General features: G+C 37.1%; 1 protein-coding gene across 11 annotated transcripts in view; it reads right to left on the bottom strand.

Annotated features, from left to right (window-relative positions):
- LOC139969723 (liprin-alpha-1-like) overlaps nt 1–16,601 on the bottom strand; it is a 132,571-nt gene that overhangs the window by 33,246 nt on the left and 82,724 nt on the right. For 5 of the 11 annotated variants that reach the window (XM_071974914.1, XM_071974918.1, XM_071974921.1 and 2 more), the window contains 8 exons: nt 14,888–14,941; nt 12,588–12,671; nt 7,809–7,940; nt 6,999–7,144; nt 6,116–6,245; nt 3,148–3,377; nt 1,965–2,334; nt 131–193 (listed from right to left, as the gene is read on the bottom strand). In XM_071974914.1, the coding sequence (XP_071831015.1) occupies nt 131–193; nt 1,965–2,334; nt 3,148–3,377; nt 6,116–6,245; nt 6,999–7,144; nt 7,809–7,940; nt 12,588–12,671; nt 14,888–14,941 (1,209 nt within the window). Of the gene's footprint in view, nt 1–130; nt 194–1,964; nt 2,335–3,147; nt 3,378–6,115; nt 6,246–6,998; nt 7,145–7,808; nt 7,941–12,587; nt 12,672–14,887; nt 14,942–16,537; nt 16,577–16,601 lie in introns of all 11 variants that reach the window. The other 6 variants (XM_071974917.1, XM_071974920.1, XM_071974922.1 and 3 more) reach the window with 5 other exon arrangements.

The raw sequence follows: 16,601 nt of genomic DNA, 5'->3' as shown, positions 1-16,601 counted from the left end.
GTGTGCAAGTGATTATAATTTGGATCATAATTTTTTTTTTGGGGGGGGGGGGGATGAGGGGAGAGGTGTGGTGAGGGTTTATACAAGCTTCATGCATATTTATTCAGAACATGCCCAGTCATATCCTGACCTTTTGCCAATAGTTGAGCTCAGATTCGGAGAGAGACATTGAGCGCATGTGTGCTGGTTTGCGCTGCGGGTGTGTGATGACACAACGGAAACAACATAACCAGGAGGGAAAAGAAGTGGAAGCAAAATTTTTAGGTTATTTCATATTCCGATTGATTATGCTTTTTCTTTTCTTGTTCTGTGGCAAAATTTTTTTTAAAGTTAATAGCAAAATCTTCCAGCCGTTTGTTGCAAGGTCTTCTTGCAAATGACCTTTGACCTTCAAACAGTCATAGATATTCATGTCATGATAGTTATGAAATCACTTCATTTCCATCTCTCTCTCTTTTTTTTTTTGGATGAGGGAGCAGTGATTTTTTGTTTCATTGCTAGGTTTTAAAGCATGCATGTATGTTAAATCTCTACTACTGCTGGAGAAAATAATAACAGTAAAAAATCTCTAAATCTCCAAAAAGTACTAAAAATACTACTTTGCTGGGAAAACACAATTTTGGATAGGACAAATATCAGGCAAATATCTTTACATTAATTGGTACACATATAGTATCCAACAAACTAATCACAAATGATAAACTTGTACACCACAGACTTAATAGAATTCACAACACAGACAGAATTTATCACTCTATCTAAATATTATCCCATTGCACACCCCCCCCCCCCCTCAATGCACTTTAAAACTTTCCATAATCATGTTTCCCAAAATACATGACACATTTCACCGACAAAATTACCGCCTCTCCTACACCCATCTTAACCACACCCACCACCTCCACTCAACCCCCCCCCTCCCCCAATCCTGTGCCAAGCGTGTCAATGAAACCACCATAAATGCACTTAAACTTTCCGTCAATAACTTTCAAAAGACACGCATGACTTTATTTAACAACACTTTTGGAGCATTCTCCACCTAACCACTGAAATCTCCAGAACCCAATATCTTTTTTTCCAAAACATAGTTGCTTTTTTTTCCTTTTTAATCTGATAACAAAACAACCTTTGACCATTCATCTCGCAGTCCAACCTCCTTTTATCAAATTATTTGGAAGTTTAATACAAACAGTCGATGTTTCAGCATGTTAACATATCCTTTTCAAAAACACTACTTTACCCATGGATACACAATTGTTTTTTTTCTAATCTGCCTTTATTTTTTTGGTTGTTGTTTCTGTCTTGAGCCACTCACCACTGCATTATTAAGTGGATGGATCATCAAAGCCAAGCCGCTCGTCCTTGGACTGTGTGAAACTAATATAATTGCAGGACCTTGAAGAGATCCCGTAATGAAAACCACCAACATCCTTGTTGCTACGAGATAATACTAACACCCTAAGCAACGTAACTTCACGCAGCCACACGCATTATTGCCTTTAGAGATAAGTACCATGTAACCAAATTTTTGTTTTGCTAATCAAATTTAAAACCAAAGAAGCAGACATACTTGACTAAATGGAGAAATTCAAATACCTCAGCAAAAACAAAAAGGAAATAATTCTAACATAGTTCATGTTTTTTCACCACCACAAAAATAAGACAGAGGAAGAAGAAAAAAAACCCCACATATTGCTTCTAAATTTTACATGTTTCTTTCATTTTATGATGATAGTAACTTATTTCAAAGTATATTCAGCCGTAATTGCTTTCTTCTCTTGCCAGGGTGACCAGTTACTAACCCTTCTTCACTGGTCACCCTCAGAATATTCAGCCTTTTTATTACCCCACCCCCCTCCTCCCTCCCTCCTTCAAAGAACCCGCATTAGCAAGTAACAAAGTTGACCCCCAACGGATCGAACACATGCGAAAACAGAAGTATGACGGACGAAAGGGGCACTCACCTGTTGACGATGTTCCTCTCCCTCACTTTCATACCCCCTCCTCGCATCCACGTCACTAACGTGTGCCCCTACCATTGGAATGTGGGGCTGACTGAAGCTGTGGTGACCCAGGGAGCTCTGCTGGTGCATCTCCAACCGTCTGGCCATCTTCGGCGTGGACTGGCCGCTGGATGGAGGCGACCGTCTCTCGTGGTCTATGGGCATCACCATGCTACCCGGAAGGGAGCGGGTCAGACTCCGGGGTTCGGGACTCCAGAATCGTTGCCTACTGGAAGTGTTACTGTACATGTCGATATTATCCATGCTGCCAACGTGATGTTCTAATTCTTCTGCTCGTTGTTCTGTCGTCGATTTCTCCTCTTGGATAAGCCTTGGCGGATAAAAATTTAACCGAAACGAAAAAGAGCCGAAATTAAACAATATTTTTGAAAGAACACCAAAATAGTTCCATGCTGTAACACTAACAATCTGTGCGTCTCTTTAGGGTTATTCATACATCTTTTCATCTTTGTATATTCAACAACGAAAAAATGTTTGTACTGTCACAGTGTGACCTCCATATATGGCTTTAAATTAAATCTACTGTTGGAACAAACACATCTATAGGGAAAAAAATAGGAACATCTCTTAATATGTAGTTTGTGTCCATACACTTATATGGACTTCTTTACTTTGGTAAAATAAGAGGCAAGGCGTGGTCCAGCCATAACATAAAAAGGTGGGAACAAAAAAGGTCTGCATAATGCAAGACCTATATAGGATAGGAGAGCCTTAACCATAATGGCTCCCTGCTTTGATATGTACCAAAGAAAAGAAAAACAAGCACAGCAAGGAAACACATGATTGCTTCATCATAATGACCAGCTATGCATGCCGATGAAAAATCCAGCCATCTAGAACCCGACCAAAATCAGATCACTGGGACAATTTTGTCACAGTGGCCCACTTTTGATGCCTTCATTTTTCCATCAGTATATTATGAAAATGAGATTACATTATTCTTCTTCTTGCATCCCCCAGGCTCCCTTAATGATCCAGGGCCATGGGCTATTGCCTCCTCATTCACCCTCTCCACCTGCCCCCATCATTCACCCCTCTCCACCTGCCCCCATCATTCACCCCTCTCCACCCGCCCCCATCATCAGGCCAGTCTCTAGCTAAAAGAGAAAGAGAGTACACTTACCTGATTTCGTTATTTATTGCATCGAGTTGTTCTTGTAACAGAGCGGCCAGAGTCTGAGCGTCAGTCTGACCCTGAGGGGCGAAGAGGTCCGCTGCAGAATACACTGATTCGGCTTCGTCCTCTGTCTGGGGTGCAGAAGTGGCACTGTCGCTGTCAAAGGCATGCGCTATATTAGCTAAGACATTCGCCTGTTCGGCCTTTTCCCATTCTTGTTCATTGAGAGTATGAATCTAGAAAAGAGGAGGGGGAAATAAAAACAAACTTCTTGACATTTTGGGCTATTGAAACTAGATACATATTTTGAATCCCAGTGGAAGCTGGAAGTTTAATCACTGTTCTGGATTTTTCCAACTCATTACAATTTCAAATATAAATATCTATCTATCTATTATCTACATATGTATTTATATATATATCTACATCTACATAAATATATATATGTATGTGTGTATAAATAAATATATATACATATATATATATATATATATATATATATATATACATATATATATATATATATATGTATATATATATATATATATATATCACATAATATACTTAACTAAACTATCATCATACTGCTACTCGGAGTTTCACGGGTACGTCTCGCGCACCGATCATCAGGCAACTGAACAACATAGGCTATCTCGGCTTCAGGCGTGTGTGTTTACGGTTGCCATGGCGACAGTGCGATAACAGCTCGGTTCTTATGTGATATTCTAGCTCTGCCTTGGCATAGAGCACTCTTTGTGAATATTGACCACCATTCTATGTGATATATATATATTTATCTATATATATGTACATATATATACAGGGGAGAGGGTGGGTGGATTGGTAAATGGGATGGGAAGAAGGGGTAGGAAAGAGGATAGGAGGAAGAAGAGTTGGTACATAAGACCTGACATCATCCTTTCATCCATGATTTTGGTAGAGAATGTAAAAAAAAAACCTTTATCAAAGTTTACTGACCTATCTAGAAATTTGGTGTCACACTCAAATGAAACATTAATACTTGGTATGTTATACTGTAGTACTGTTATACTAGGTATTGAGATTTCATACTCGCATTCAATTCTTGAAGATATGCAGCCTAGAAAAGTATAAAATGAATTTCCTATCATTGCCTTGACAAAAAAATAATTAAGCCCACTTAAATTGCTGCCAGCAACACACACACAGATTAAAAGCAATCATATATTTCCAGAGCAATTTATCACTGAAAAGGAAAGTCATGTGTGTATATGTATATATATATATATATACATATATATATATATATATATATATATATATATATATATATGTATATATATATGTATATATATATATATATATATATATATATATATATATATATATATATATATATATATATATATACTCTCAATATTCTCCATCTTCAATATTATTCTACACAATTCCATCCCAAATAGCCCTCATAAAACGATCAGTGAATAATAGACCTACATTCATAAAGGCATAACTCTGTCAAGTTGCAAAGTCACAAAAAACTTCAGATATCCGGGTTTTCCCCGTTCTTTTTCCCCCAAAATTTTGTGTTCCTGCTGTGAGAGGGTTTTTCGAATTATCTCCGAGATATGAAAGCCAATCTGTGATTGACCTACTTTGCCATTTGCTTCTTAGTCACAACTAAGGCAAAATATAATAATAAGGGAACAAATGCACTTTAATAAAAAGACCGTGACCCATATTACTACCACAACAAGCAAGATGCTAAATTATTACTAGGTTGCTCTGTTTTCTTAGCTCTAAATACAGCAACCCCAGATTTCTTGAAGGATAATTTGATACAACTTTCTCGAGATTACTAATTTGTTCTAAGAGTTTGACAATCACGATTTTACAGTGGTTGCATAACTTATGTGTACAATGCATCATTAATAACGTCAAAGTCTTGAGGGTATTAGAAACAAGGGCTAGTTAGGAAGAATGTGGTTAAGGGGTGTTGAGGGAGGGGAAAGGGGAGGGTTTTTTGTTGTACCTCCTTTATTCTTGACCCTGAGAAATGACAGAAGATGGCATCTCATTTCTAAAATCTTGAAAGTCTCTGACTGAATCCTTTACAACACTCAATCACTTCAGTAATTTTACTTCAGGATCAAAACTCTCATATTCTACTCAATAAATATAGTCGATAGGTATTTTGAAAGGAAATTGCACTTCTTGTAGGGAGTAGACTTGGAAAGAGAACCTTAGGGTTGATAGGCTAGAACACACTGATCTTAAAGCATGATATTCCAGGGTAGAAGGTACTGCCAGTTTGAAGTGGAACCACTCTTTCTAAGACCCTTCCCCCCCCCCCTCCCCATAAAAATAATAACCTAGCCACACACAGAAACAATGCATGAGACCACCAGAGGGAAAAGTTTTCAAGAGATTTTCAATTATTTTCTCCAATTTCAGCAATGAGCTTTTTGCATAATACAAATCGTATGGTGTACAAATCGATACTTGTGCAGGACTTGGAGAAGAGATTTTTCACTAATCTGATTAATGGGGAGAAAAAATTTATACTAATACCACTAGTTTAGGATGGTTATCTGTATTTATATCAATAGGCTACTTAAAAAGTGCAACTTAGGAATGCATTTTGACGATGTTTCAGAAATTACTTTTAACTCTTTACTAAACACTTCCATAAAAGTGACAGAAAATTCATTAGTTAAGAGGAATGATGAGATAAATATAGATCAGATGAGCGTTTAAAGGCGACGTATTAACTAGGGCTTTTGTCGTTTTGAACCTGGTGCTTAATGAGTGTTGGGGGGAGGGGACACTTTTAACTGTTAAAACACTCCTTTCACTATCATTATTATTGGCTTAGTTTAGTATTATTCCAATACTGTGTCATTGCTTCAGGCAATAAATTATCAAAGTGTTCCTTTCCACTGAAGTTCAATATACCTTTGGAGGGGGGGGGGGGGGGAGAGTAATATGATAATACCTTGAAAGGGTCTTCATGGAGGGCTTGGGTCCTTCCCTTCTGGTCCCTTCTGTTTATCCTTGAGCCGTCACCTTGTCCAGAGTTGGCCATAACCACATCTGGAACAGCTTGAGGAGGTGGTTTGTTCAAACTATGAAACAAAGAGGTTTAACATTGTGTGATCTGCTTCATGAAAAGGGTTTCTAAACTCAGTATACACAGGTGCATACTTGAATGTGATGTGGTCTCAAAAGAGAATGGCCTGGCTTTTTTTCACACAAATCTCAAAAATTAAGAAGAAACCCCTCTGAATTCAGAGTCTTTACCAAACATTTTTGGGTGCTAACACAATGCATAAATATACACTAATACAGAATTATGAATTGGTCTAAAGTGGAATTCCTTGATCCGACAGAACCAGATCAAACTAGATGAAAAAATAACATAAAAGTTTCATACATTTTAGAAAGAAAAGTATCCAAGCAAATGGATTTCTGGTATATTTGGGAACAATACTGCAGCCCTTGAAACATTGGTAAATTACAAAATTGTAATTATTTTTGACATGAAACTAATATAAACACGTGTGGTGTCTATGCTAGGTATCTTGTCATCTGAGTCAAAACCACATTCATCTGTCTTGTGTTAATTACTCTTAATTCTTATCTATACTGTAGTGTCATGTCCAGCTTCAGAGCACTCGTATTATCAGTACAAGCAGTATGAATTTCATATTTCTATCAGATCAAGGTTAGGAACTGTTTACACTGTCAATAGATCAGTGCTTTGAGAGCATGATATTGGAGTACAGTTTACAGAGGTTTTAGCATTAGGAAATTGTCTCAAGTGGCTGTGATTATCGAATGTTCAATTACATCTATTTTCTTTTATATTATATTCATACCCAAGTTTTGGGGCATCCATGAATTTCTCCCTCATCGATTGCAACTCGATCCTCAATTTCTGCCTCTCCTCCACGGCCTGGCAACGCTCTAAGTCCTTCTCTTCCAGCAGTCTCTTCAACTTTTCAAGTTCTGTGCTCAGTGAATTCTAAGGAATGCGTAAACAAATATGGAAGGGTAAATACAATTTTTATCGATTAAACACCAACAGTCACTATTTAAAGGAGTGATAAACACACTCGAGATTCTAGTTCAACAATCTCTATGAGCTTCTTGCCTCCTCACCCGCCATCCAAAAGGTGCGAGTAGCCTGTTAGTAGCCCTAAGAGGTAGCAGCGTTCTTATGTGCAGATTAGGTTTGGTACATCTACTATGACAAATATGATGAATCTATGTGTTTGGTGGTGTTCTTTCAAACATACTCTTTCCACATATTTAGGCAACTCTGACGATATTCATGAAATAAAGTCTACCAAATTTAATGTAGTTTGTGTTAAATCATGTTTAATGGCAGGAGAACCTCTGCTATAAAACAATGCCAAGATTTATTGGCATCTCTTGTGACAATAACACGTCACAAGAATACCGACATAGTTTCTGTTACATAACGTTTGATGAAATTAGAATAACTTCCGCTGAAAACAACGACATGTTTTTGAACGTATCTTGTGACATGCAAGCCACAAAGACTGCCAATTAAGGCTGTGTTTCATGGAACAACTTAATAAACGATGGCTCCTAATTTTTCGTGCTAAAATGTTTCCTCCGCTTGCGTCGTCGCATCGACCAGATAGATGTTCACCGGCACTAACCTTATCATCGAGAGCGGACATCCTCTCCTTGAGATGAAGTTGCAATCTCTCGTTGGATTCCGTGAGGAGCTTGTCTACCGTGCTGGAGAGTCGTTTATTGTGGTCTTCATTCATTTTTTCTCGATCTCTCGCCTGAAAAGCAGTTTTGATGAAATATAAGTCAATTTCATTTTTTTGTCGACATCTAACGACATCGGGGGTGCAATTTCCTATTAAATATTTAAAAGGTCATGTGTCTCTTGTTGTCAGCCCACTCACATTATGACGATAGAAACATTCAAACTTAAGGTAAAAGTAAGATGACGCTCGAAACTAGCCGCCTAACACCCCAGTCAATCTTAAGACCCATGTTGTGACAAACAGTAGATCAGCTGTCATTGAGGCTGACATTCAAGGAGGAGAAAAAGGATCACAAAATTTAGAAATTCACACCAAAAGACATAAAAACGTCTCTTACTGATAGAAACGAAACGATTCCGTCAGAGGCCGTTATATTTTCTTTATGGAGGGGTTGAATACACTATCCATAAAACTTGCCGGTATAAATTACAACGTCCATATCTACCTTCTACCAAACAAGATTCTTGCCAGAATTTCTTTTAACCTTTCTTTTTTCTCTTTTCTCTTTCTCTTTTTTTTGTTCTGAACATTTTTGAGAATGTTGTCTTGTCACATTATCTACACATTTGTGCACATTAAAGTCTCCTGGGCATCATTCAAGCCAAATCTTTAATTAAAACTTTAATGCCTTGATGAAAACGAGGTGATCAATTGCACTGATACCGTCCCGGCTAACTTATTGGAGATGTCGGGATGAGACTTCATTCTCTCCACGGCAAGTAACAAATTCTTTCTTCAATCCGTCGTACGGTTTTTCTCCACCTTCTGAAAACTTTTCCTTTATTATCCAACAAATGATGTAATCATACCATTCCCCCCCCCCAAAAAAAAGAAGTAGTTAAACACCTTGTTCCTTTAGTGTACTCCCCCCAAGCCCTTTGCTACAAATTGATCAGCCCCCTGTAAACTGCTAACATCAACCTACTTTAAATTTTGTACTAATTTTTTCTACTACTTTTTTTGGCCATTCTGTTTATGCTTTTCAGTATTTTTTTTATAATCACAAGTGACAACTTTCCTTGCCTGAAGTCTGCCACAAGCAGAAAAGGATAACCATTGTATGATGAGACTATATACCTGGTACTTTTTTGACTTTTTGAAAAGGGGGAAGACTTGTCCTCAATTGCTTTGGGCAATTGAGAACATCTTTCTCATTTTGTGTGATATTTTGAGTTTTCAAATGATGCAGTACCTGTGTGGTTTATGTCATGAGAAAAATCATGTTCATTGTATTTGACCTCAGATTTTGCATGAGTGTCGGCCCAGAAGATTTCAATATTTTGCACTGCGTCCTACTTTCAATAGTCTAAAATGTCAGGCGATTGTATATAACAAGAATACCGTATGACAGGAAAAGGATTTTTTCCCCCTCACTCTCTCCTTATCCCTATCCCTTCCATCCCACAATTCTCTCTCTCCAAACCCAAGCCAAACCTTGTTGCAAGCTTACAGAATTTTGTAAGCATATGATCTGGTTAATTTGTATAGAGTGATTCTACTTGTACCACCATCAACAAACTTAGCTGGCATCATTTTGATCCTCGTTTACACTAAGATTTAGATCTTTGCTTCAACCTATGGCTGAACTTTGGGTTAAGAAAATAATATATTCTTTTATAACACAAACCTTTGCAGAAATGCCAATAACATGCTCATTTTTAAATGCAAGCAGGCAGTCATTTTTTTTTTTTTTTGTCTTTTATAAAAGTTCAAAATGAAATGAAACAAAAAGCAAACCCACCAAAAAGAAAAGTAAAATTACAACAAATAAAGAAATATATATTAAAAGAAATATGGCCGGATGAGAAGAAAGTGAAATTCAAATAAAATTTACCAAAATGTTAGGAATTATAAATGCAGGCATAGTATATGGTGAATTGGTGATACATGCATATGGCACTGGTTAATACGGTGTAATTGACATTAGCCAAAGCAATCAAGCACGACGTTATTAAAGGCAGTCAGGCAGAAATGTTTGTGATGTGATAGCAGTAGCGTGGAAAATGAAGGAAGTACAAAAAGGAGAGCTTATGTCCACGACAGAGAAAAAAACAAAACAAAAAGAGAGACGGCCGAGACTCGACCGAACGGGAAACAAACGTCTGAATATATTCCAGAGGTTTGTAAAACCTTGAAAAGTTTCTATCTAATGAGAGAGAGGAAAAGACAAAAACTCGACCCCATCGGTTTACAACTTTACAAAGTACGAGAGGTATTTAATAGAAGATGGAGATAGCGAGATCAGGAAAATAGGTTGGATGACGGAGAGAATCAGACGAATGTGATAATAAAATTGATACTGAGGGAAACAGTACTTATGGAAAAGGATAAGTACACAAATTTTCATTAGGTCACACATTTCAAAAAGAGAGCTAAGGTAATTACTGAATAAAATTTTCGGATTTTCCGTAACTATAAAAAGTCAAAACCAATGGTAATGTGCTATAATTTAATATCGGCATTTACATTAGGGTTACCCCAACCGGTTTCCCTCTCACACACCCCATCCCTTCACCACAATCCAAGCTAATAAAGAATCAAAAAAGAGAAAAAACAAGCAAACGGTAGTACCATATTATTCGATTCCATTATGCTGCCATTTATTAAAGAGTTTAGTCAAGCTACTCCCCTGTTAATAACCAAGCATTCAGTTAATTTAAGCTTATATCAAGTCCTGAGGATGATTTGTAGATGGGAATCTTGGTAGGAGGGGATTTGTGAGCTATTTAAAAGAAAACCACAAAGGATTATGAGGATGTATCCATGACAACGAAGACCAAAAGAGGAGGAAGACAACTGAAAACATAAAGCAAATATAATTTCATCTTCTACCACAGTATGATGGGTCTCCTAGAAACTGCTATGAAACAAGAAAACAAATTTTATCCTCTTTTTCCATGCCAATGACATTATTTCAAAAATCCTGCCGAATAAATTAAAAGTTGTGTTAAGTTGTGTAAATGTTTCCTATGAGATGGAGATGTCTTTAAAGCGGTTGTATGCTAAACCAGGTGTTAAACCAGGTGTACATAATAGTCACTTCTACTTAATTCACTTTTACTCAATATATCTTTGATGCTGAACAGTTTACTTACCGTACTCTAAACCAAAAGTGGTATTGCAATGTCACCTGCACTACTAGAAAGTTGTTTTCAAAGATATTTTTTTTTTTAAATTTGATCAAAAGATTAATGGTAGGGCCTAAAAGCTGTCCCTGGTTATTTTGTGGAAGGAGACTAAACAATGATAGACACTAGATAGTATGGTAATTGTTATAAATTAATCAAGAGAGGTTTTTTCTTTTAGAGAGAGTAGAAATCATGTGACAGGGACTTAGGAGGATGACTGGCATGAAATATTTTTTTTTCCCTTCAAAATGCGTAACTGTTATTCACAAGAGACATTCACTACTCAGGGAAGGGAATGGGAGGAGGGGAAGGGAGGGTAAGGCGGAGGTAAAGAACAATTAGCGAAAGAAGGAAAAATATGGATCGGAAATTGATTATTGATTCGTAAGAGGAAGATTCTTCTTGTAGAGACCAAACATGTATGGAGAGATGGATATACAAGATAGGGTTTTCTGATCACGACAAAGAGTCAAAGACCATACAATGCAAGCATCAAATTCCATGCAAATGATTCCACAACAAACCAGGGAAAGAGCAGGGGAAAAAAAAAGGAGGAATTTCTACAAAACTTTTGGTTTGAAAGTGAAAATAAGATTGGACTCAAATATACTAGAGTTGCAATTCAGGAAGTGTCCATTATATATTATATAATATAGTCCAATATATAGTCAATTAATCAATTCCCCATTGGAAAGATTTATTTTCCACACAGAGTATAATCTTTGGCTCCTCACTTAATAGAAGGAAAGTTTTTGTAGAAACCTCAGAAAGGGAAGAGGCAGTTAGATAATAGAAGGGACAGACATGCACACAGCAATTAGTCTAGCTCATGAACTCACTTATTTCCCCCTCATTGTTTCAATAATATGCACAAGCCTACCAACCATTGCCCCCCTCCCACCTCTATATCACATAATGGGTTAATTATATCTCATATTTTAACCAAAGTCTATAAAATACCTGAACTACCTTGGATATTAAATTAAGAATTCAACATCTGAAGGTTTTTTTTCTTTCATCCTTCCTCATTCTTCCTAAAAACCCATCCATTATACACACATACCCCTTTACCCCTTGCATTTACACCCTTCACCCCCCCACCAATCGGGCTACAACACCGACTGCGAGCTAACTGTGAAGCATTACATAATGCCACCGGAGGCAGCAACCTGATATCATTGCTCAAATCATTACAGTCGTTCCCTTTGAGAATATTTTTCATAATATTTCATTTCATAAGAAACCACACCCACAACTTGCTTAAATTCTTCACAAAATTGTAATTTCCTGAACCTATCCCTCTGAGCGATTTCGCAGAAAACTTTTACGGATTCGGCTGAAAATGAAAAGTCGGTTTCCCCTTCCCCCTTTGTTTTGCTAAAAGCTATTAGTGGAGACGTCGGTTTTTGGTTGATGAATTATTTATTCTGCAAAGAAGTATATATTAAATGAGTTGAAAGGTCGCATGAGTTCATGAAGCTAGCATGAGGAGGAGGGTGGAGGAGGAGGAGGTGGAGTGGGTTAGGCTCACCCTTTCTAATTCCTGTTTACATTCTTCGAGTTCGTTACGGAGCTGTTTCAGCTTTTCCTCCGTGCTCCCTTGCCTCTCCTCGGCCTTCAAGGAAAGCGAATCAAAAGCCATGTCAGTCCACCGATGTAAAATACCAACACACACACACGACAGAAGGACAGATAGACAGACAGACACATTTTATCAATCATGGTGTCATTCAACAAACAATTCGTTTCTGATGCTGATGTTTGACTAGATGCGAACAATTGGCGACATTATTTGGAACATATTTATAGTTCATTATGTGAATTTCTTTCATTCTTACTTGCTCCTATTTACTTCTTTCCTATTCCTTTCTCATTTTTCCTTTTTTCATTTTCCATTTTTCATTTTTCAATTTCTCATTTAAGGGCTATGATCTTTTGTGAAGTGCTCTATCAAATACATAGTAATCATAATAATGATAATAATACAAGGCTATTTTGACAGAGGCATCTAAAGATTTTGACATGTTCAAATAGGTCGAAAGCTATGAACGCTGGATGGAATTAAATGGGTTATTTTTACCAAGAAAAACATCTCAAGCGAATCAGTAAATATATATATATATATATTATCTGACTGACTTTCAGTTTTTCCTTTTGCAGCAAATTCAGGAGAATGAAAACAAAAGCATCAGAATCGAAAATGTTCAGTAATGAATCCAACCGATCGGACAAACTAATGATGACCAGGGGGTTGTGGGAGGAGGGAGGGGAAAAAATAATCTGTTATGCAACTGAATCAAAATGGACCTTGCTCTGAAAAAAAAGGTTAGACATTGGCAAGATAATTTCGGCTCTGTAAAAGAAAGGATTTGTAGGTTAATGATATTCCTACGAAAGAAACAGAGGATTAATTTGTAAAAATGTTGGCAAGCCCAACACCTCATTATAAATGCTCCTCCACAAAATTAGCAAAATTCTTAGCAGCTTCCTGAATATCTTCCATGCAGATACCTAACGATAATTTCTATCAGACCAAAAAAAAAAAAAAGTCTTTAAACGCACATGCTTAGTGTTTCTTCTATTTTTCTTTATACAACAAATAATTTAGAACGCAAAATCTGCAACGACAAAAAATCGGATGAAATGCCCTTTGCCAATTTTTTCCCCTTCTTGGTGAAGTTAATTGGGTACCAGATATTTCAAGGTCTTAGTAAATGTATTAGGTTTTAAAAAAAAAATCACACAACCTCTACAATGCTACAACTTTTTAAGCAGGGGATGAACTTTTACCCATTTTTCCTGCTATATTTCCTGTCACCAAGGAATGATTTGCAGGTGATGAAATGATACACTGAAACACCTGATGTCCCGTGACATAAAAAACTAAATTGCTTTGACAGGATTAGATCAAAAATTATTCAAACATGAATTAATGACAATGTAAATGACTGTGTAGCACTTTATCATTTGTATAGATAGGTTTGCATTGTTTTAAACATGCTCGCTTATTTGATGAATAAAATTATACCATAATGTCTGTTTGCTTCTACATTCCAACAGAAAAAAAGTTAACAAAGAAAAACTCAAAGGGAAGCATAAAACATTTGTATAATAATTAATATCTATATAAATTATTCAAGAAAAGCCCCATCCCCCCCAAAAGGAAAAAAATGTCAAACCCTTCAATATTTATCCATGATTGCCTCTCCTCCCTCCCCCCCGGTTTTAATCTGGTTTTAATTCTCATACCATTTCTGAAATTTATATTTCATTGATGGAAAATATGCCACTTTTGAACTTTTTAACCAAAAAGGGATTTATAATGCTGAACTAACCTGTTTTCTTTTTGAAATAAGTGTTAAAAAGTTAAGTTTAGTTAGTATAAGTGGTTATGAGAGTTTTGTTATATAGCATTTTATCAATTTTTTATTTGTTTCTGTATCGATGGGGGAGACAGGAATTAGATGACAAATATGAAAATACAGAGCTTCAAACTAATAAATCTTTTTATTATTTCTACAACATTATTCTTTATCCATTCCAACTATTTTCAGATTATTTTTTTTTTAAGCTACTTCAATTCAGATACTCTAATAAGAAAGCAAAGGTATTCAATAAAAAAAAATTAAATAAAAGTAGAAGAGAAACGAAAGAAAAGAAAAGAAAAATTTGGGCAGCATTTCTGTTTAAAATATTCCTAGCATGATTCTCTTCAAGATACATGAAGAAAAAATAAATCTGCAGAGTTAAAATTGTTATTTTGTTAGTCTTCCCCGAACATAGGAAAGGGCCATGTATATAGAGACATGACACGGCCGTTACACCACTTACAAAGCTGTGAAGAGTATGGTCGTCCTCAACAGAGTCATGGATCCAACTGACAAACTGAATTAAGAACAATCAGCACAAAAACAAAATATATATCAGATAAAAATCCTATCAAAACAGACAAGATATTGTAATAAAAAAAATGTCGCTTAGAAGAGATTTGATTTGTAACGTTTGCTCAACAGATGTTTTTTCTTTACTGGTTTGGATGTGAAAATTATTTTTCGCTCATATGCTCAGGGAATTATGGATGTTTTTCTTCTTTCGCATAAATCGAATGGTTTTACCTCCTGTAAGCCCTCTGGCTGCTAATTGATAATTTTCTGCTGCACATTTCATGTTCATTCGAACTGATCAGATTTTCCCTTGTACTCCAAACCACTTTCTTTATAAAACCAACAATCCTGCCCCTCTTCTACCAACCTACCTGCCTGTCTCTATAACCCCAAATCTCCCCCCCACCAACACTCACCCAACCTCATCCATTCTCCTGCTCCCCTGTCTGCCTTACCCCTCCACACCAACACTGCTTCAGCATATCGATCACCTACAGTCATATTTCTGTTCTTCTACCTCCACTGCTCCCCCTCCTATTTTCCTCCTCTCTCATCCCACCCTGCCTCTATAGCTCCCCACTTTCCACTCTCTGTCTCTCTCCCATCTCCCACTCTTCTTACTCTCTCACCTCCCACTGTATTTCTATCTCTCCCACCACCCATTTCTGCCTCTTATCTCTCTCCCATCTACCACTATTTCTGACTCTCCCACCACCCATTCTTCTATCTCTCCAATCTCCCACTATATTTCTATCTCTCACCTCCCATTCTACTTCTATGTCTCTCTCTACCCACGCCCCTTTTCAGTAAAATACTATTGCTAATCAATTCTCCTTCCTTCCAACAACAGTCATGTCCAAGCTATGGACACAACAAAGTCATTCTTTGACGTAGTAACAGATTTGTCTCATCAAGACCACCCCCCCTCCCTGCAGCAGCTGACAAGATTCACATCAAAATAAAACAAAACTGTTGTTAGCAAACTGCTTTCTCCCTCTACAGTTTATCTTCTACCTCTCCTCTTCCCCCTGTTGGTTTGTTTCTTCTTTCCATCCCTTGTCTACTAATCCTCTTACATCTTTCTCTTTTGTGTTCACCCTGCTCATTAACCTGTCTGTATTCTGTGTTTATATGTCCCTTCTGTTACTGTTACTTGTCATTCAGCCTCTGAAGAAGATCCTATCCTGCTAGGATCGAAACGTCAGGCCCTCTTACTTCTTACAAGATTCACATCACATGAAGAGACAGTTTCAGAGTTAAACCTAATAAAACAAGAGCAACTCGCTTGATGTAAAACCCACCGCTCTGGAAGACTGCATCGCGGTGTAACAAATAAATATCTGAGTGCATATGATCAATCAATGTACGTCTTGCTGTGTCCATAGCTTAACGTACATCTGTGTTATTTAATATCAAAACAAGAGTGTGTGCACATGAGTGCGGAATGAGTGTAAAACGTGTTTGCTTGAAAGGGTGTTTCTCCCATGCTCCGTTCTTGCCCCCCCGGCCACCCCCACCCCTCCCCTCCCCCTTTGTTGACAATTTCATAAAGTGCGAGTGACGACGATGACCAGTTTAAAATAACTGACATACTGACCTGAAGGCTTGCGAGTTTTTCCTCAAGTATTTCCTTGGCCTATTGTGTTTAATTAGAGAAGTTT

Source organism: Apostichopus japonicus, chromosome 7, assembly GCF_037975245.1.
Source record: "Apostichopus japonicus isolate 1M-3 chromosome 7, ASM3797524v1, whole genome shotgun sequence".
In the NCBI taxonomy this organism is placed as follows: domain Eukaryota; kingdom Metazoa; phylum Echinodermata; class Holothuroidea; order Aspidochirotida; family Stichopodidae; genus Apostichopus; species Apostichopus japonicus.
This window is presented reverse-complemented; position numbering and strand designations above follow the sequence as displayed.